Raw genomic sequence first — 22632 nt, 5'->3', positions numbered from 1 at the left:
AAAGATCCTGAAATCTGTTGAATAGGAATAATAACAGATCACATATAATGAACAAGAACCAAAAATGGCATTATCAGGGCAGGCATCTAGCATGGCAGTTAAGATATGGTTTGAGATGCCCAGATTCCATATCAGAGTGCCTGAGTTTGAGTCCTGGCTCCACTCCTGATTTCTGCTTCCTAGTAATGCAAACCCTGTGAAGCAGCAGATGATGGCCAAGTAGTTGAGTCCATGCCACCCAAATGGGGAACTTCAATTGACTTCCCAGCTCTGGCTCTTATGGGCATTTGGAGAGTTAACTAGCAGTCTCTCTCTCTCTCTCTCTCTCTCTCTCTCTCTCTCTCTCTCTCCCTCTCTTTCTCTCTCTCTCTCTCTCTCCCTCCCCCCCTCCTTCGTTCCCTTCCTCTCCCGCCTCTCCTGCCACTCCAAATAAAGTAAGTAAAAATTTTAAATGTTAGAATCTGCTTGGGTGAGATGATTATATTTTAAAATTGAAGTGGCATGGTACAATTTAACTATGTAGTGTTTGTTCTTTTTTCTGGCATCTACCTCTCTTGTTTTATGATATGTATACATCTTTTGTATTGGTCTGCAAACTTGATGAGAGTAGAATCTGTCATGTTCATCTTTGAATTTCTTATAGGAGAAGTATGCCCTAAATCTGTTTTGGTTTGGGAAGGGGGGTAAAGGAAGTAACATTTGAACTACTTCTTTAACCTCAACATCTCATTCTCACTCTATTTCCATAACTCTTAAAATCTGCAATTATGTTTCTCAGACAACCTGTGGTGAAGGACTGGTTTATAATTTCTGTCAATTTTTATAAAATACAATAAAAATAAATTTTAAAATTTAAAAATAAAAGTACATGCTTCAGGCCGGCGCCACGGCTCAATAGGCTAATCCTCCGCCTTGCAGCGCCAGCACACCGGGTTCTAATCCCGGTCGGGGCGCCAGATTCTGTCCCGGTTGCCCCTCTTCCAGGCCAGCTCTCTGCTGTGGCCAGGGAGGGCAGAGGAGGATGGCCCAAGTGCTTGGGCCCTGCACCCCATGGGAGAGCAGGAGAAGCACCTGGCTCCTGCCATCGGATCAGCGGGGTGCGCCAGCCGCAGCGCACCAGCCACGGCGGCCATTGGAGGGTGAACCAAGGGCAAAAGGAAGACCTTTCTCTCTGTCTCTCTCTCTCTCACTGTCCACTCTGCCTGTCAAAAATAAATAAATAAATTTTAAAAAGTACATGCTTCAAATTGTTGTTATTAGAGCCAATGTATATAAAAGTACTATATCAAATTGCTATAAAACTTTCTTTTTTTTCCTAAGCTTTTATCTATTTGAGAGGAAGAGTTACAGACAGAGAGTGGGAGAGACAGAGAGAAAGATCTCCCATCTGCTGGTTCACTCTCCAAATGGCCGCAACGGCCAGAGCTAGGCTGATCCCAAGCCAGGAGTCTCTTCCGGGTTCCCTGTGCTGGTGTAGAAACCCAAGCACTTGGGCCATCTTTTACTGCTTTTCCCAGGACATAACAGAGAGCTGGATTGGAAGAGGAGCAGCTGAGACACTAACCGTCACTCATTTGGAATGCCACTGCCACAGGAGGAGGCTTAGCCTACTACACCACAGTGCCAGCCTCTAGTTTTATACAATTTTAAAGTGACCTTACACTAAAGTTTTAACAGCTATTATCCTCTTTTGATAGAGTTATCAAAACTATATAAATAAAACTAATTAATGTGATATTCTAAATTCCAGTCTTGGAAAGCTTTTTCTTTAGCATATAAATCATAACAAGCTTTATAATTATAATTATAAATCTTAGAGAAATGTATTTAGGTTCAAAATATGAAGAATAGTTATCTAATTATAGCTACTTCATTATAGTGATTTACCAAGAACCTGATGCCTTAATATTAACATAGGAAAAAAATGCTCCATATTCCCTTTCCTTTTTTTTAGGAGGGGGGTTAAAAATTTATTTGGGGTCAGCACAGTGGCATAGCAGGTAAAGCCGCCACCTGCAGTGCTGGCATCCCACATGGGCGCCGGTTCAAGTCCCAGTGCTTCACTTCCAATCCAGCTCTCGGCTATGGCCTAGGAAAGCAGTAGAAGATGGCCCAAGCCCTTGGGCCCCTGCACCCACGTGGGAAACCCGGAAGAGGCTCCTGGTTTCAGATCAGCACCGCACTGACCGTTGCGGCCAACTGGGGAGTGAACCAATGGATGGAAGACCTCTCTCTCTCTCTCTCTCTCTCTCTCTCTCTCTGCCTCTCCTTCTTTCTCTATGTAACCTTGACTTCCAAATAAATAAATAAATCTTTAAAAATATTTATTTATTTGAGACGCAGAGTTACAGGAGGGAGAGGTCTTCCATTTGCTGTTCACTCCCCGAATGACTGCAATAGCCGGAGCTTGGCTAATCTGAAGCCAGGAGCTTCTTCCAGGTCTTCCACACAGGTGCAGGGGCCCAAGTACTTGGGCCGTCTTCCACTGCTTTCCCAGGCCATCAGCAGGGAACTGGATCAGAAATGGAGTAGCCAGGACTTGAAACAGCACACATATGGAATGCTGATGCTGCAGGCAGAGGCTTAATCTACTGTGCCACAGCACCGCCCCTTTTTCTTCCTTCCTTCCTTCCTTCCTTCCTTCCTTCCTTCCTTCCTTCCTTCATTTTTAAAGATTTATTTGAAAGGTAGAGTTACAGAGAGAGAGACAGAGACAGAGAGACAGAGAGGGGTCTTCCATCTGCTGGTTCACTCCCCAAATGGCTGCAGCAAACAGTCCTGGGCCAGAGGCCAGGAGCCAGGAGCTTCCTCTATGTCTTCCACATGGGTGCAGTGGCCCAAGCACTCTGCTTCTTTCCCAAGCTCATTAGTAGGGAGCTGGATTGGAAGTAAAACAGCTGGGACTCGACTGGCACCCACATCGGATGCCAGTGTTGTAGGTGGTGGTTTTACCTGCTTCGCCACAATGCTGGTCCCTGTTTCCCTTTTTTCTTTTGGTTACTTTCAACTACACTTTCTATTAGCTTCATACTAGTGCTTATTTTAAAATATTTTTTTCTGAAATGTCTCTTAGATATTTCTCTATTTCTTCACCCACCAGTATAGATCACTAATACCAAAGGCCTGGAGTACTGCAACGCCCTCCTATAAATCATTCTCCCAGTCTCTTTGCACATTTTAGACATCTCTGCGAATGAATGGTCTTTAAATTCTTTTTTCTCATATTTCATTTCTCTGCTTAGTTTCTTTGGATCACTGTGATGTATTTACCGAATGCCTTGCCTGTCCTTTAGGTCCTCTACCAACTTATCACCTTCTTTATTTTATTAACTTTATTTTACCTTAATACAGACAACTTACTCTAATCAAATATCTTATTATCCAACTGATACAATTTAGTTTTGTGTCTCCTATAAAAATTCAAAATACTGGGAAGAAATATTCTTGGTAGACCAAAAGACCTGGTTTTGAACCGGAACTTTATCTGTTGACTTGCTGTAGGACACTGGGCAGATTGCATGACCTGTGAGTCTTACTGCTCTATCTGTAAAGCTGGAATACTACTAGCAACATTTCAGGGTTATTTCCCTTATTCCCACTAAAATTCTGTCCACCGACATGGTTTTTCTCTCTTTCAAATATTACCTCAAACCTAATGTCCTTTAGGAAATGTTTAATATTAACCCACCCTATTCTGGAATATATTAGAAGATTAAAGACAATAATTACTTGTTTTGTGATGCTCAATGCTCAGAATACAGTATCTGTAAATGTTTTATTGCTTGTGCTTCTGGGGCCTTTTCCAAGAAGTCTTTGCCTATGCCAAATGTTATTCTCTGATTGGTGAAACTGATTTTTCTTTTGAGAGCTATCAAGCCATATGTGAATGATGGAAGCACATTCTTAGCTCTTTTTGGAAAAGTGGCTGAATCTTTTCTATCAAGGATGATAAAGTTTGCTTTTTCCAACTCTTCTAGAAGATGTGGGTCTATAGAAGAATTTTCAGTATGAGTGATACCTCATGATTTTCTTACTATCTAATGCTAAGATGAGTTATTAGAGGGAGGTCAGAGAAGACCAGCCTCTGACCTTAGGGGTTTCAGACTTCAGACCTAGAGATTCAAATTCACACGAGGGAAAGAATATGCAGGACCTGACTTGTGGTCCCATGGAAGTTTCAGTAGTGGTGGTAACTATCAGAACGCAGGCTTTAGAGTCAGAGAGAGTTGTCATTTATAAGGCTGTGACAGTGTTGAAGTTACAAAACCTCATTGTGGATGTATTTCCTCATCTGTAAATGAGGACTACAATAACATCTTCTATTATATAATAAAATATACATAATAAGTACTCAGCTAATGTTAGTTGACTGGATTTGTGAATGAATGCTGTAAGCCATTCTTAAATATTTTTCCCAAGTTTTCATTTCCTAAGAATGCAGATAGGCTCCTTATATTCCAACTTTCCATTATGGATAAAAAATAGTACAAGTAGTTGTCCTTGAATTAATAGTCAAGCAGAACTTGATCTACCTAAAGTAAGAAATCATCCCACTGCCATAGCAATTCTACCTTCTAGGAAATCATTAAACTATATCACAACTATAAACTATCTAATGTTTTATAATTTTTTTCTGTTGTACTAGGAAGAGTATTAACTAGAAATCGTAGTCTAATGATTAACTGAGTGACTTTAGTTAAATAATTCACACACAATTTCAGCTTTTCCTTTACTTATCCATAAAATGAGGGAACATTGCACCAGATAATATGTGAATTTCCTTTAAAATATTCTGTGTTCCTATGACTAACAGTGTTAATGATGTGCATTTACTTAGGGGATGAACCTGAAATTCTCAGAAGACATAGCTTCTTTGATGACAACATATTACTGAATTGCAGTGGCCCTGTAGCTGAGCATAGTTCTGGAAGCCCCACTGGAGAAAAATCTCTGTTCTATGACAGTGGAGATGCATTCGGAGATGAAGGAGCTGCGGGAGAAATGATTGGTATGCTGTCTGTCATACAGAAATATTTATGACAATCATTACTACTATGTATTAGTAAGTTTCTAACAGTGTACTAAGATCTCAGATATGTTCTATGTCATGTAGGTCAGCACACTTTTTTACATAAGTTTTCAAAGTGTATGGGATATTTGATTAGGCCTAAGTACACAGCCAGCTGTTTAAACACATTTTCCCTAGAGATTGGGAAATACTGTTTCTATTTTTATAAATTCCTAATTCGTGGAAGAGAAAGAGTGAAGTTAATATATTTCTCATAAAATATACTGGATAATACAGGGGGAAAACATTATTTTCTTTAACATAATTATGGGACAATGATAGCCAGCATTGTGGCACAGCAAGTAAAGCCACCGTCTGTGGCACCAGCATCCCATATAGCTCTTCCTTTCAAATAAATTAATGAATCTTAAAAAAAAAAAAAATGGGACGGTGATTCCACAGTTTTCCAGCATTTTATATTGTTGTTTTATATTTATATTATGATATTATTCTAAAACAATTCTAAAAATAAGGTAGACAAAAACTGGGAAATCCAAATTCATGTATGTTAAAGACTGTTTATTGACTATTCATATCAGACTTTAAAAAAATTATCTGGCTCACATTAAAAGTCTGTAATCCTTTCACAATGTTGCATAATGTTAATAAATGGTTAGTGAACAAATGATAAAATGAAATCTGTATGACAAAAATATTTATTACGTTTTTCAAGATAATCTGTTGCAAGATGATGAGAATATCCTGTTAGAAGACACGCACTTGAGCAGAGAAATTACCCTGCCTCCTGAGCCTCCCAATACTGTAATGGGTATGTTGAAAAATTTCTTTGTGCACAAAGTGAACAGATACTGATGTTCAAATTAAGTAGTACCAGAACTTCTGACTTCAAATAGCAGTATAATATAGTGAAAGATAATAAGGAACATTGTCCCTGAAACGTTTTTAGTCTGACTCTCTACAATACATAACAGGAAATTGGGTTCTGAGAGGTATAATGAAGGACATTTAACCAGGAGTGGGTTTAGTATGAGAGCACAGTTAAGTACTCAGCCAAAACACTGCTTTTGAATCATTAAAATATATGCTACGTGGTAAGAAAAAATATTAATTAGTATGCTTTCACAGTCTTCATACAATTTGAGACAGTACAAATGTGGGGTTATATTTTCCCTACTTAAAATTGATAATGAGACTACCTCAAATGATTTCAAGTCTTTTGGCCTGATTTTTCTTAAAAGTATAATTGCCCCATTTTGTTTCTTTACAACTTTTAATGTTATATTTGGTTTATTACCCAATAGTAGAAATTAAAAATATGAGAATTAGGCAATAAAAACATTAGATATGATTTGTATGAGTCATCTGATGAGTGATTTAACAGAATACAACATTTTTATGTCAGTATTTATTGCAGTTGTTACCACTGTTTTTAATTCCACTGTAACTATATAGCCCAGTCTTAGATGTTGCATATGCAAAGGGGGATGAGAATACTGACGCACCTGAATATTGTGAGTCCCAGACCATGTAGTCCCTAAATCTTTTTATCTCTGTTGAATATATGAGTCAAAGAACCAGATGCAATATGAATCTTCAGTCAGTCCATCTTTTACTTTCCCATATAATCCTCTAGCTTGTAACGTAGCCATGTTCTTTTTTTTTAATAATTACTTTGTTGGCGATGTTGCTTAATAAAACCAGATGATCCAGAGCAAGTATGTCTACCTGAAAATGAAAAAGTGAATGAATCAATATGGTTATCAAATGAAGAGGAAAGATTTACCCTTGACCCAATCAATGTTTCAGGTCAGAGGCATTCATGAATGTTTTTATTTTATTTTTGATACACTGCTAATTTATTTGAAGATATTTGAATAATTTATGAAATACTATAAGAGACAGTCAATCTAGTAATAGAACTTATATTACAATAGGATAGTAGTGTGAATAAAATTTGAGATGATTCTTTGATTATATTAAGTCCTGTTCAAACCATGTATCTAGTTTTAGAAACTAGAAAAAAATAAAACTGTTTTCACTTTAAGAAGTTATTGAGCCATTAGTTGATGTTAGGTGCAGGAATGTGAAAGAACAGTTCTTGCTTTCAAGAAATTTACAGTCTAATCAAGAAGGTAAACATTCAAGTGAAAATAATAGAAGGCAGAATAAAAAGGATCAGAAGAGACATTATGCCCTCTGACATTGTACCTCAAGTGTGTTTTTAGGAATAAACAATAAGAATGGATTTTAAAACCAACTGGGTCCTTCAGGAGCTCCCTAGTTTTAAGTAGTATAATTTATATGAGTTTCAGTTTACAGAATCAAGCATGCAGGGAATGAAATATTTTGAATTTTTTTCTTTATGGAATTAACTCTGAGCTTCTATCACACTGGCTTGACAGGGAATTCAGTCTGCATAATTCCCTCATCCACCCTGAGCTGTGTGGCACCAAAGTTCACAGGAAGGGTGAGGGAAGTGGAAAGGAACACAGCAGTTTGTGGTGCCCGCTGTCCCAGCCTACAGAGCCTCTGTGATCATCACATAGCCAGCCCTTCTAGAATCTTGTCGCATTCCTAGGATTTTACCGATGCACATCGGCAAACAGGTCCCTGTTCCTTCTGGCTCCATCTGATCTCAGATCTTCACAAATTCCAAAAAACCTGACCTCTGTCCCCCTTTGCAGCTTTACTAAAGAAAGGCTTCTACTTTCTGTCTGCTAAAATTCTTTAAAGGAACAAAATCCCATGGACTTAGCTACTGGGTGGGGAAAATACACTCGATAAATAAAACTTACTGTATTAGAAAGTTATCCTCAGGAAACATAAGAAACACAAAGAAAGTTATCCTAGGCATTTTAAGAAATCCCCTGATTGGGTGACTTTTTTCTCAAGAGAGACTCTGCTCCACATTTTCTCATTTGCCAACTTAGCAGGTCAATACAGTTCCTCCTAAGCACTTTTGAGTAACACTTATAAAATAGATTAGTTATTGGCTGCTCAAGTACTCTGGGTATAAACAAAATTCATAAAACAGAGAAGAAGGATTTTCTTCCCAATGCAACTCTGTAGGTTGTATTGTGGTAGACATTTCTTGGATGCGCATGCAGTGCCTAGAATATAATTTTGAGGAGTTGTACAACCAATCACATTTATGCCTATTTCTCACATTTAGATATTGCTGAGAAAAGGAAAGGCAAAAAGAGGAGATTGCTGATAGATCCTGTCAAGGAGATCAGCAGCAAAAGTATGCATAAACAGCTTACTTCCTTTGTGGATACACTCATGGTTTTGGAACTTGCACCTCCTACCCAAAGATTAATGATGTGGAAGAAGAGGGGAGGAGTGGACACACTTCTGTCAACTGCTGCCCAGGATTTGATTCATACTGAACTGAAAATGGTAACAGTTTCCATCCTTCTACATGAGTGTAGTGTTTGGTTATAAATAAATAAATGCATATTTATGTATATATATGCAACAGAATTTAAGCTTGGGAAAAATACTTCCTCATTTTTTAATTAAATTCCTGGATATGCATATATGGATTATGGTTTTTACTTTTCAGCATTGTGCTTGCCTGTATTTTATTCAATTACTTGAATTCCTTTATTAGAAACCAAGAAACAAAATGTATATATTTTTCTAGTTGTTCACAAGGTGCTTTCTGTCTTCTGGTTTGAAACTTGGGAGAAAATTGATGCAGAAAGAGTCAGTAAGGGAAGAAGTGGGAAGCCAAAACATAGTAGGTAAGACTTCCTGATCTCTTGATGTTGAGGGGAAGGTTGTGGAAACAAAAATTTTATTTTACATTTCAAAATGAAGATGGGAGTTCATTCTTTCCAGGGTTGGGAAACAGCCAGCCCGTAGAATCATTTGGTCTGGCCCTATCAAGGCAACTAAAGGCATGACTCAAAATTCAATAAATTCATAGCAGGATAATTTTTAAGTTGACAATTTTGTATGGCCCACAAATGATGTTATAAATATCCAATTGAGTCTTGGCAAAAAATTTCCTCACCCTTATTCGCGTATAATGCTATCTCTAGAAAGATGTTTGAACTGAAAAGAAATTATTACTTCAGTATTACATGTTTCTACTTTTCAGATTAATTTTTGTCCTAGAGGTTTCATTTTAAAAATTTTATATACATGAATCATTCTTGTTCTCTTTCCCACCTACTCTTTCTTCAAAGGCAGCACTCATAAATTCTCAAAAAAGGAAATTTTTGTATCAAGCAAGATAATGTTTCATTTTAAAACACCTAGCATGAAAAATACCAGAGGAATAAGAACATCACTTATACAATACAGTTAACCTGAGACAGAGGTATCTCCATCTATCCAGAGGGCACATGGAGTATTAATAATCATTGATCATTACTGTGACAATCATAAAGTAATAATAAAACTGACTTATGTAGTGAGCTTTCACTTCTTGATCACCTTCCTGAAGACATTAAAATCAACTGAACAATAATACCAAGATGGGCTGGAACTAAGCATTTTGTCTTGAGAGTGAAATGTGTGAGAGTGGGTGTGGAGGAGAAGACAGTTGGCAGAGGATGGGAAGTGGAGGTGAAAAAGAGACAGAAGACCAAAAGTGAAGATAAATATGTGAGACTTGGGGAGCTTTAAGAAAGTTTGTGCACCCTTTGCTTAAATGCTTGGATTCCAACTTGTTTGTCAAACATCCTGTTTTTCTAATAACCATATCCCAATTCAAGTTTGAAAGATATTTTGGTGAAATCTTTTTTGCTTCTTTGATAATTCAGAGACCTCCATGATGGAAGACCCAGATTCCCAGCCAGAGTTACATCCATCCCGAACTTGGAAAGATGTGATTAATGGATCTAAGTGTAGCTTTCATGAGGATATCAGTAAAAATATGAACTCTGAGGTGAGTTAACAAGAGAAAATCATAAAATTATTTTTATGACACATTTAGTCCTGGAAATATTGGGACCCCAGCATATATTTTGTATTTATAATTCATATTTCATCTTCTGTTATATAATTTCTGTAATAAGCAGAGCACTGTGGAATAAAGCATGATATTATTCTATATAACAATATTCTCTAGAATTTTGTGATAGTAAATCATGACATAAGGTGGGATCATACTAAAACAGTATTTCACATCATGCATTAAATGAACAGTTATCCATACTTGAGTCCAGTTATATGCTGAGAAACCTACTAGGCCCCTTATTCAATATGATATGGAATCTTTCAGGGCTTTATCCAATAAACCTCTGTTTTGTTTCTCATAAATTTATCCTTCTTAACTCTAAGAATAATATGGTTTAGACCCACCAATTACCTTGGCCTTGAATCTGAAAGACTATTCAAGGACCAGTGACCAAAACAAAATTTAAAAAATTTTATTTGAAGGCATAATTTTTACTTGAAAAATATAACTATTTGAAAACAGAGTTGGAAACAATCTGCTTCAAAATAGTTTATTCAGTTGTCACATTAATACATTCAAATGTAAATATTATAGCCGTACCATAAAAATGAACCACTGCTTTTCTGGTCTGTTGCATCATTATTGTATTTGGATAATCACTCTGGGAATTCAAAGCTAACGCACACTGAAACTTAATGCCCTTGGAAAAAAAGACAATTTCACAGAATGTGTTTTATTAAATATTTGATAATATGCTAGATATTGAACTATTTGGATGCATGTACTATTCTCTTCCTTACTTGGGTTTGAACATTTCTTAGAATATACCTACTGAAAATTATAACTATATAAACTTATCTAGCTTCTGGTTCATTGGAAGAGAATTATTACTGCAATTATTGTAGATTCATTAGCAAAATATATTTTTCCCATGTGCTTGAAGTAGGAAGAGATGGATATACCTGTTCTCTTGAATCTTCACTCCTTTACCCTATGGTGTACTTTAACCTTCAAATCCATTCATATTTTGCTTTCAAACATGGTGAACAAATGTGAAATATGCTCAAATTTGGGGGTACCCATAAGTTTGAAGAGACAGAAAATACTGATTCTGAATAATCATTTTATAATCTTCATGAAATAATTCTATATAAAGTAACTGCAAAATTGAAAGTAAAATATTCAATAGTCATAGAAACTAAAAGAGAAAAATCTCAAGGTTCTATAATTAATGTTTATTAAAAATAAGATATCACTTATCATATGACTACACTTTTTAAAAGCTGAAGTGAAAAATCAAACTATGTTAGAGGAAGCTCTTAAGATCAAGAATAAGGGCTGGTGCTGTGACTATGTAGGTAAAGCCGGAGCCTAGGACACTGGCATGCCAAATGGGCAGCAGTTTGAGACCTGGATGCTCCATTTCTGATCCAGCTCCTTTCTAATGGCCTGGAAAAACAGTGGAAGATGGCCCAAGTTCTTGGGCCCCTGCACCATGTGGAAGACCCAGAGGAAGCTCTAGCTCTTGGCTTCAGCTTGGCCCAACCCTGGCTGCTGTGGCCATTTTGGGGGTGAATCAGCAGATGGAAAATTCTCTCTCTCTCTCTCTCTTTCGGTAACTATGTGTTTCAAATAAATAAATAATTTTTTTTTTGACAGGCAGAGTGGACAGTGAGAGAGAGAGACAGAGAGAAAGGTCCTCCTTTACCGTTGGTTCACCCTCCAATGGCCAGCGCGGCCGGCGCGCTTTGGCTGGCGCACCGCACTGATCCGATGGCAGGAGCCAGGCTTCTTCTCCTGGTCTCCCATGGGGTGCAGGGCCCAAGGACTTGGGCCATCCTCCACTGCACTCCCAGGCCACAGCAGAGAGCTGGCCTGGAAGAGGAGCAACCGGGACAGAATCTGGCGCCCCAACCGGGACTAGAACCCAGTGTGCCGGCGCCGCTAGGCAGAGGATTAGCCTGTTGAGCCACGGCGCCGGCCTAAATAAATAAATTTTCAAAAGATGCTCTATAGAAAAAAGATCAGGGATAACAGCTGGGGAATGAAGCTTAGAGAAAGATTGAAGAAGAAAAGGGATGATGGCTTTTACAGCAACATAAAGGGGCAGAAATTATGGGGAATGGAGTATTTCTGGCTTTTTCTTTTTCCATTTTCTTTTATGTCTTCCCATCTATAGAGCATAGTTTTTTCTTCCCTTTTGCTGGTGACAGCTCCAGCAGTGGTAGCAAGAATGCTGTCATGGTCCTGTATACAGATATTAATATCCCTTCCCTCATTCTCACTCCCTCTGCTTACCCATTGCAGAGCTTTTCCCTCTGCCACCTGTACTGGCCTGAGACTAGAGGTAGGGAACCGGGGCTAGATAAAATGTTTCAAAGGAAAGAGGTCTCAGTAGCACAGTGGTGGAGACTTGATAGAAGGCCTGCTGTGGAGAGAACAGGAAGGAAAACAGTAGGAAGCAAGAAGGGACAGGCTTGCAAGTTCTTCATTTGTGGGAGGCATATGTAAAACAGGAAAATTTAAGTCAGGGACTGCCTATTGGGATATTTCCAAAATAATCTTAGAACATGTGGTATAATTTTAATAATTTTAAGTAGCTTGAGAATTGAATTAGCAAAATTGGATTACCTCTGATAACCACTAGCAAAATTACTTATCTTCCTTCTAATTTGCTTTAACAGGATATTGTTGAAATGGTTTCGTCAGCTGCTGAAGAATCATCTTTGATGAACGCTTTCACAGCACAGGAAATTGAAAATTGTCTGGTTGAATTGGTAAATATATGTGTAGTCTTAGGAATGTTCTTAAAAACTTTGTTCCTAAATAAGGTCTTATAGACCTAGAAAGTGGTTTTTAGAGTTGTTGTGTGACATTTTAAATTTATCATTTAAATTGTGATCACAGTAAAGATGTTTAATAAAGCATTCAGAATTGCCACTTTTTCTTTCCTTCTTTCTTTTGGAACTTTAAGCAATTTTAAAAGACAATGTTGAACTTTATGTTCATGAAAGGTAATGAAAGGTTTTAAAATGTTGTGAATCACTGTTTTAATTTACTCTTAAAACATCTCTAGAGGGCCGGTGCCGCGGCTCAATAGGCTAATCCTCTGCCTGCGGCGCTAGCACCCCGGGTTCTAGTCCCAGTTGGGGCGCGGGATTCTGTCCTGGTTGCCCCTTCTCCAGTCCAGCTCTCTGCTGTGGCCCGGGAAGGCAGTGGAAGATGGCCCAAGTCCTTGGGCCCTGCACCCACATGGGAGACCAGGAGAAGCACCTGGCTCCTGGCTTCGGATCAGTGCGGTGCACTGGTCGCAGCACGCCGGCCACAGCGGCCATTGGAGGGTGAACCAACGGTAAAGGAGGACCTTTCTCTCTGTCTCTCTCTCTCACTGTCCACTCTGCCTGTCAAAAAATTTAAAAAAAAATCTCTAGAGAAACATAGGTTTAGGTTTAGGGTATTTGAAATTCCATTTTATTTCATTTACAAAAAAAGTATGGGCACTTTTTATAACATTTTTCTCAAAGCCTATATATGTATAAGACATCTGGAAACCAGAAAAAGAAAATGGTCTACTCAGCAGGCCAAAAATGGATAGTAAAAATCAGAAGTAAAATCTGGATCACCTGATTCCCTTTGTGTTACTACCTTATTTCTCTGGTCCTTGGCCCAGAGTACAGAAGGCATTTTTTAGATTGTAAGGAATTTTAGTATAACTTTTTCAGTAACTAATATCAAAACATCTCTTAATGCCTGGTGTCAATTTGATTTTAAATAAATTATTTTTATAATGAGTTCCAAGACTATTCAATTATTTTTTCAGACATAGAAAACAGGCCAAATTTTCTGGATAATCTAGGACAGAATAAGGAATTTGAACTTTCTACTTGAAACATCCAAGCCACTGAGCCAGAGGCAGATTGATTCATTTTCACCATTCTCTTTGATTCCGTAGATACAGATTGTTTTCATACATGGTCAAGCAAACAACACAGTACAAGTTCAGCTGTTTTAGTAATCCACTGGGCTTTCCACACAATAGATTCACTTGTACAGTTTCCAGATAGATCAAGTGAACAGGCTTTAGCAATAGGCAGAGACTATTTCTTCTGAGCTTTGTTCTGGTTTAGTTGTATGGTATTGGTGAAGCTTTGGTCTCATGGATTGTTTTTTAATATTTATTCATTTATTTGAAAACCAGAGTTACAGAGAAGGAGAACCAGAAGCAGAGAGAGAGAGAGAGAGAGAGAATCTTCCATCTGCTGGTTCACTCTTCAAATGGTCACTAAGGCTGGGGCTGGGCCAGGCCAAAGCAAGGAACCAGAAACCCACCCCCACACACACCTTCCACCCTGTGTCTCCCACATGGATGCAGGGGCCCAAGTGCTTGGGTCATCTTCTGCTGCCTTCCCAGGCACATTAGCTGGGAGCAGGATTGGAAACGGAGCAGTGGGGACTGGAAGCGGTGCCCATATGGGATGCCGACACTGCAGGTGAAGGCTTAACCCTCTATGCCACAGCACTGGCCTCATCTCATGGACCTTTAACAAAGAGGTTTTTACATTTCAAAAATATCATTTGTGTATTTAATAATAAAATAAACATTTTTGTAAGTGCATAAACCCATTTATCCAAGGACAGACCAGAAATGGATAAACATACTGTAGCTGGAGGGATTTGAAGAACTCTTCTTAATAACTGACTATGTTTTCAAATCAGCTGCTTTTGGACATAAGATACAACATATGCAAGATCAGGAAGTAGGTATAGCTGGTGGGAATGGGAATCCAGCAGTTCCTAGACAGAATCAGAATCCCTTAGCCTCAAATGATTTTAAATGCCATTCAGAATCTTCTGGAGCTTTCTGAACGCATCGTGGTTTCCATGAAATTGAAAGCACTTGTAGGAAGTGTGTGGGCTCCGGAACTATCTGTGTAGGCCAGAAAAACAGTGGGCATGTGATAAGGGTGCCAGATATGCTGTTAGGCTGCATGGGCAGAGCTAGCCTAGAAAAAATGATAAAGTAGGTCAGACTTGCGTCACTCTCCTTTCCCCAACCCTTTGTAGGCCTGCTCTTTTATCAGATTCATCAACACCTTTCCTATGCCCAGTTTCTGTCCTCAGCTAATAAGGTATTAGATGATAAGGAACTAGAGTTCTTGCAAAGGTATTTCAGCTTTACACTTTCAAAATATTGAGGTATTTCTGAAAAATAAAACTTTAAAGACAAGAGAATGAATCTTTTGAGATAACATGACAGGCTCTTTCTGAAAGGTTTCTAACACAATTGTAGACAAACTACTAAACACCAGTTATTTTTAGAGCTTCTGTATCACCGGTAAGTTCAGATAAAGGGGTTGATGAAGCAATTTTTCTATAGCTTTATATTTGCTCCTGTCAGCTGAGTTTAAACTGACCAGAAGTAGGATAGTCCTAGCTGCAAGAGGCTGTCTTTGCCAACTTTACTTTCCATAGTACTAAGGGCACAATGCCCTGGGACACGTTACCAATAGAGACTGCAGAATCTTCTACTTTGGAGTCCCTTCTTAGAAGACCACCTGGGAGTATAGGTGTACTCCTGCAAAAGTTAATCTATGTTAGTCTTATTTTTTCATTTATCAGGCTATGAGCTCTTTATTTTACAGGACCCAGCATTATAGTCAATTTTCTTATTACAGTTAACTCTATGCTTGGCAAACAGTAAGCATTCAGTAAATTTTACTTAAATATTTTGTCAACCATTCAAACAGGACTCCTCAGGGAACGAACAAAGTGTTGATACAGAGAGATGGAATCGAAGAATGCTTCAGATGTTAAATAGTTTACGGGTAAGGCAGAGGGTTTGTTAACCATATTTTTATTACAAATAAATAAAATATTGAGTTCAATCATCTAAATATTTATGAAAACAAAACTATTTGTCTTATGTTTTGTGAGGCAAATTTCTCTAGAGTGAGATGATTTTGAAAGATATACCCAGGGCTAAATATAGGAGTTTAGTTTTGTTGTGTGTATATTCAAATCAACTTTTAACCAATGCTTGTGTCCCTAGACATCTATTCGCAGGCCTATTCTTAATTTTTTTAGGAAGCCATCAACTAATTCTAATTATTGAACTAAGCTTTTAACAGTTTGGGTGGTGACTTGGGTAGTTTTAAATTTTATGTTTTATCAAAATAATGCATGTTTATAATTTTTAAAATTTAGATAATACTGTGCTATAAAACTTAGTCTTAGGGCCGGCGCTGTGGCTCAATAGGCTAATCCTCCGCCTGCAGCGCCAGGTTCTAGTCCCGGTTGGGGCGCCGGATTCTGTCCCAGTTGCCCCTCTTCCAGGCCAGCTCTCTGCTGTGGCCCAGGAGTGCAGTGGAGGATGGCCCAAGTGGTTGGGCCCTGCACCCCATGGGAGACCAGGAGAAGCACCTGGCTCCTGGCTTCGGATCAGTGCAGTGCGCTGGCTGCAGTGCGCCGGCCACGGTGGCCATTGGAGGGTGAACCAACAGAAAAAAAAGAAGACCTTTCTCTCTGTCTCTCTCTCTCACTGTCCACTCTGCCTGTCAAAAACAAAAAACAAAAAACAAAAAACTTAGTCTTACTTTTTCTTATCCATAAATCCTGCTCATCAGAAGCAACTGAATTAAACTGTCTTTTTTAGTCATTCTTCTAATTGGCATGTGTTTATTACTCATTCTTGATATGTCAGCTTTTTATCTAGTGACTTCTTTTGACAGAGAATAAAAATTTATATTCCCCAGGCCGGCGCCGTGGCTTAACAGGCTAATCCTCCGCCTTGTGGCGCCGGCACACCGGGTTCTAGTCCCGGTTGGGGCGCCGGATTCTATCCCGGTTGCCCCTCTTCCAGGCCAGCTCTCCGCTATGGCCCGGGAAGGCAGTGGAGGATGGCCCAAGTCCTTGGGCCCTGCACCCGCATGGGAGACCAGGAAAAGCACCTGGCTCCTGGCTTCGGATCAGTGTGATGCGCCGGCCGCAGCGGCCATTGGAGGGTGAACCAACAGCAAAAAGGAAGACCTTTCTCTCTGTCTCTCTCTCTCACTGTCCACTCTGCCTGTCAAAAAATAAATAAATAAAGTTAAAAAAAATTTATATTCCCCATCCCAGTATACTTTCAGCATAGTATTCAGTGTTTACAGTGTTATAATTATGACATTTAGGATGAAGATTGAGGGTAACGGGAAGTCAAAATATCAGCGGCTCAAAAGACACAGGAGTTTATTTCTCTCTCAGGGATAAGTCCAATCCAGAATGGCAGCCATGCTTACAGAGTTGTCAGGGACTCAGGTGCCTTTTGTTTTCCCCCTCTTTTTCAAGATCGGGAATGGCAGACTCCCCACCATATGTGTATTCCAATCAACAACAAAGTTTCCATTAACGATACAACCCAGAAATTGTGTCACTTTGTCACATCTACTCATCAGCTAAAATAGAATATTATAAAAACCAGTAACAGTCACACATGAATTTTATTGGAAAGAGAAGCAAGGCAACCAGTTGGTACCAATACTCCTTACCAGAGTGTGTCCCTCAACAGCGAGATACACAGCTTTTTATAGTATTCTGTCCACTAGGGCTCACAATTTCAAACCTCTGGTATGCAGTGATCAATAAAAGTCTCAGAATATGGTTGTAAGATAACAGCTCACAATAACAAACCCAGGAACAATAACAAACCCAAGATATGGATGTAAGAAAACAGGTACAGGGCCCAATTCTGTCAACTTAGGCAGAACATTTGGGTTGGTCCTTTCTCATTTCCTTGGAATTTGAGCCCACATAGTTTCACAAGATATACCCTTAGCAATCAAAGCTAATACATACAAAAGCAAGAAATCTGCAATTAGCTTTTAGCCACACTCACTCCATTTTGATTTTGACTCTACAACTTTTCACATTTCATTGACCAGCACTTACTTAGTCACATTGACACACCTAGTTGGGAAAGTCCTTATCTGATAGCCTTAGGTCCCCCTAAAAATTCCACTACCATGGAAGAAGGGGAGAGTAGATGTTAAAGGATACTGGCTGTCACTACAGACTATCAAAAAATTAGTTCATGTTGAAGCTTCATAGTGCTTCATAGTTACCTTGCTTGTCAACTTTATTATTGCAGCTTAAGTCGTTACCTCATTTTTTTTCATCTGCTTAATGCTTAGTGTATATATATACACACCTACCCTTAGTTATTTTTCCAAACTCTGATGATATAATAAAACCCCTTTGGTGTGGTAAATATGTTCACTGACCCATCAGTTCCATTTTTCCCTTGATGAACCCCTCCTGGAGAACAGCATCCTCTTGTTCCAATTCAAACAAGTTGTTCTGGGGGGCTAAACCACAGTTTTTGTGCTGGGACCTTCCTTTGTTGTAAACATGAGAATCTCTTTGTCTTTCTTGTATTGTATTGGTTCCTCTGTTTGTTGGTGCTTTGGTCTTCCTTCTTTTTTTTTTTTTTTTTTTTTTTTTTTTTTGGTGGTTAATGGCTTCTCCAGATTTCCTGAAACGGAGTGCATAGGAGATAGAGATTAGCAAATAAGCCAAGGAACGTCTTTATTTTACCCTTGATTTGATAAGCTGTCTCTCAGCATAGGTTGAAAATACTTTCTCTTGGCTGTTGAAGTCTTCATAAAATTTCTAAGACTCTTGTGTTATTGAAAGGTCAGATGCTGCCTTGGTTCATGATCCTTTGTAGGTGACCTTTATTCTCTCTGTAAGCTTTAGATCATCTCTTTATCTTTCGTGCTCTGAAATTCTGTGATGGTGTGCTTTGGATTTTTTCCTTCCCTTCACTTACTGAGCTGAATGTGTAGTGGTTTTTTTAATTCAGAAATGTCATTTTATTAAGTTCTGGGAAATTTTTGGACTTCCTCCCTGCTTACCTGTTCTCTCTTTTGAGAGGGCCTGTAGGTCAGATATTGAGTCTCCTGAATTGCTTCTTTAATTTTTTAAAAAGATTTATTCACTTATTTATTTGAAAGGTAGAGTTACAGAGAGAAAGACAGACAGACAGACAGACAGAGAATGAGATCTTCCATCCCCTGATTTACACCTCAAATGGCTGCAACAGTTGGAGCTGGGACAATACAATGCCAGGAGCCAGGAGCTTCTTCCAGATCTCCCACGTGGGTGTAGGGGACCAAGCACTTGGGCCATCCTCTGCTGCTTTCCCAGGCACCTGAGCAGGTAGCTGCATCAGAAGTGGAGCAGCTGGGACACAAACCAGTTCCCACATGGGATGTTGGCACTGTAGGTAGCGGCTTTACCCACTATGCCACAGCGCTGACCCCTATTTTAATACTTTTATATAATTATTTATTTTGTTAGGTTTTTAAAAAGCAGCTTTATTGAGGTATGATTAATATACAATAAATGCTATATAAAGTACAGTATACAATTAGGTTAAGTTTTGACAAATGTGTACCTGGTGGAACTATCACATTCAACATGGTGAACAAATATAAAACCCAGAAGGTTCCCTGTGCCACTTGACAAGCCTTTGACATGTTCCTTCCACTGCCTCCACCAACCCCAAGGGATCACTCTCTGCCTTCCTGCACCAGCATCCTGATTGTTGTTTGGAGGTTATCATTTTCTTCTGTTCCCTTCCTTCTTTCCTTGAATTTTTTTTTTTTTTGGCATACAATGTTAGACATTTTACTCAAATGTCTAGTGGATCCTTGGTTACAGTATTTTTATTTAAGAGTGGGATGCCAAAAATAAAGGATTATATATGCATGATTGGGGCTAATAGACTTATGGTCATTGGATGGTGTTTCCCCCACTACATTGCCAGATGTGTTACCAAAAAGATTTTATCCTTAGAATGGTCAATTTTTTCAGAGGAATCTGAGGGATTCCTGGGCAATTTAAGCATAATACCAGTGGTTCAGGAGCCAAAAGGAGGCAGGGAAGAGGCTGCTTGTCTCATTGTTGACAGTGTGGAATTTCAATAACAGCCATTTGTGGTGGGACACTTCTCACCATCCACAGTGCCAATGTCCCAAGTCCAGAGCCTCACTGGGTGGAATCTCCTTGCCTACTGCTGTGAATAGTGGTCTCTGGCTCTCTGAGGTGATGGAGTAGACAGAGGGTCTGACTGCTCTCATGCAGACAGAGTGATACCTCCAATTCTGAGCTTTCCAGAGTTCTGTATCTCAAAATAATGGGCTTTCTGTTGGCTTTCCTCTCTGCTGGATCTTAGGTTTCAGCTTTCTCAACTCAGCTATGTCCATTACGTCTTCCAGTTTCTTTATCTCCTTCCTGTGTTACTTTTTATTTCTATAACTTCATTTCAGAGGGTTTTCTTAAGGGAACAAAAATAAGAACTTAGGCTGAATGTTACATTCTTGTCCCCTTATCATTCTTCAAGAGAATTCATGAAAAAGCTCTCTCTGCTGTCCCTCAGGCAAATCTATGTCTTGTCTCAAGGAAGGGATTAAATGGAGGCGTGGCTATAGCATCTAGGAAAGATTGCTGACCCCAGAAATAAATACATAAAAGCATTCAACCTTTGGTTGATATATGTACAATAAAGTATTTAACATTAATTTGTGCAATGTTATGGATTGACAAAAACTTCTATACAGTATTTCCAGAAATGTCTCATGACTCTCCAAGGAGATACTGGCCAGGAATCACTACACTGTTTCTAACTAAAGCACTCTGCTTCTGTAAGAATTCGATTTCAAATCCTATTTATGAAAGGAGTTATCCTCATCCAGCGCTAAAAACTCTAGCATACCTCAGTTATTTCTAGAGGGTATGCAGGTGTCATATGGTGAATCCAACGTCTTTTCAATCTGTACAAAGAAACTGGGAGGAGTTTACATACTATAATCTCCTGCTACTGAAACATGTAAATGTGCTTCAACATTTACCACTAGAGTTGTTTATAGTCACGCCCAAACCCCTGATAGGTTGGTCATTTTTATTGCATTTGAAGCTTCCCAAAGTCCTGTGCACTTTTTTTCCTCCCTGCAAATCTAAACTACTCGCACTTCCCACGAGAGAAATTTATGTTAACACTGACTTTGAAAGGATGTAACATTTGTAAAACACATTATATATTTGTATAAAACTTTAGAGGTCTTTTGCATGCATTTTCTCAATGAACCAAGCTTGTGTTCAATGACCTATATTGATTCTGTAAAATTTCTAAAGAATCATTTGCATTTCTCCATTTAAAGATTTCACAATCATTTATTAAAAGTGTCCATATTTTGTTGTTCATCATACATCTACTGTCCACTTTATTTCTGATGGTCTTGTTCTTTCCTTTTTTCTAATTATTTTCCCAGGAATACAATAAGATGGGAATGCAGTCATTTAGTCTGATGAAGTTCTGCAGAAATAGTAACCGAAAACAAGCAGCTGCCAAATTTTATGGCTTTCTTGTCCTAAAAAAACAGCGGGCTATTGAACTGAGCCAGAGTGCTCCCTATGCAGATATTATAGCTACTGTGGGACCAATGTTCCATAAAATATGAAGGAAATCCAGAACATGCAGACTTGTGTCACCACTGGAATTTTGGTGTTGACTGGATTTAATGCAGAAGCCATCTGGAAGCCACTAAAGGTTGATCCCCCTCAGAGACTGGCTGACCTCCTGTATCCTCCCTGTAAGGTCAGGATTATCATAGCCAGACTGGAAATCTGTAAGTTTAAAGAAATAACTACAGCTAAGTAATTCTTAAACTTGGCCTGTTTATGTTGAATGTATAGCATTCATCATTTCCTTAGCTTGAATGTTGCATTTAGGGTACATTTAGGACACATATTTTAAAAACTCTATGTCTTTAAGAAACATTGAAGGATGTTTTTTCAAAAAGCTATTTTTATATTGGATTATTTACTTAAATGTTGTAGAATAAGTTAATAATGAATACTTTCTTATTGCTATAGAAGGAATACATTTACCTGATTCTAATGCATTATCACTGTGATGTAAGCTAATGCCATGGTTTGTAGTCTGGTATCTTTATTAAAAATATTTTAAAATATAATATTTATCTTTGTTTTAAATTACATGAGTGGCTTTTGATCTATTTACAGGTCATTTAACTATTTTGCTTACTAGTTCACAATTATTATAACCCAAAATTAATGTGTTAGCAAAACTAATCTGCTTCTTATGTTAAAAAAAATTAGCAGACCCTTGTTCAGCATGTTATCTGCAGTTATAATTTGAGAAATATCGCTAAAACAAAAAAAAGTTATTGATGTTTACTGAGCATTTTTGACACTAAGATCATTGTTTCCCCTTAGAACAATTTCTTAGCTGAAATTTTAGTTAGGAAATGTTCATGTTATGCTCTGTGAATTCCACAGTACACTGTAAACTGAAGCCTGTGGTATTCTTTATGGAATTACATGACAAACAACAAGTTCTAAATAACCTCTTTGAGGGTATTAATTTTATAATATATAATATATTATATATAATATATAATTTTATAATTAATTTTAAAATAGCCTTTAAATTTTTTCCTTTATTTTTTAAAATCACATGCAGAAAAATTGACTTCTAAGTTTTGATGCATAGTTGTAAAAATTTTAACATATGAAAGACCTTCAGAAAGTTTGTAGAAACGTATGTTATGAAAAAGCTATGCACAGATTTCTATTTTTTACTACAAAATAAACTTCTTGTTATCCTATTTTCATGAACTTTTTCAAGTACCCC

General features: G+C 38.3%; 1 protein-coding gene across 1 annotated transcript in view; it reads left to right on the top strand.

Moving 5' to 3' along the window:
• RAD21L1 (RAD21 cohesin complex component like 1) overlaps positions 1 to 21436 on the top strand; it is a 29872-nt gene extending 8436 nt beyond the window's left edge. Inside the window, exons 5-13 of the mRNA XM_062203966.1 lie at positions 4838 to 5008; positions 5742 to 5828; positions 6713 to 6835; positions 8202 to 8428; positions 8676 to 8775; positions 9802 to 9926; positions 12623 to 12715; positions 15686 to 15763; positions 21248 to 21436. Coding sequence (XP_062059950.1) covers positions 4838 to 5008; positions 5742 to 5828; positions 6713 to 6835; positions 8202 to 8428; positions 8676 to 8775; positions 9802 to 9926; positions 12623 to 12715; positions 15686 to 15763; positions 21248 to 21436 — 1193 coding nt within the window. The remainder of the gene's footprint in view (positions 1 to 4837; positions 5009 to 5741; positions 5829 to 6712; positions 6836 to 8201; positions 8429 to 8675; positions 8776 to 9801; positions 9927 to 12622; positions 12716 to 15685; positions 15764 to 21247) is intronic.
• The last annotated feature ends 1196 nt before the right edge of the window (positions 21437 to 22632 follow it).

This window comes from Lepus europaeus, chromosome 10, assembly GCF_033115175.1.
Source record: "Lepus europaeus isolate LE1 chromosome 10, mLepTim1.pri, whole genome shotgun sequence".
NCBI lineage: Eukaryota > Metazoa > Chordata > Mammalia > Lagomorpha > Leporidae > Lepus > Lepus europaeus.
The sequence above is the reverse complement of the archived record's forward strand: the minus strand, read 5'-3'. Positions and strand labels throughout refer to the sequence as shown.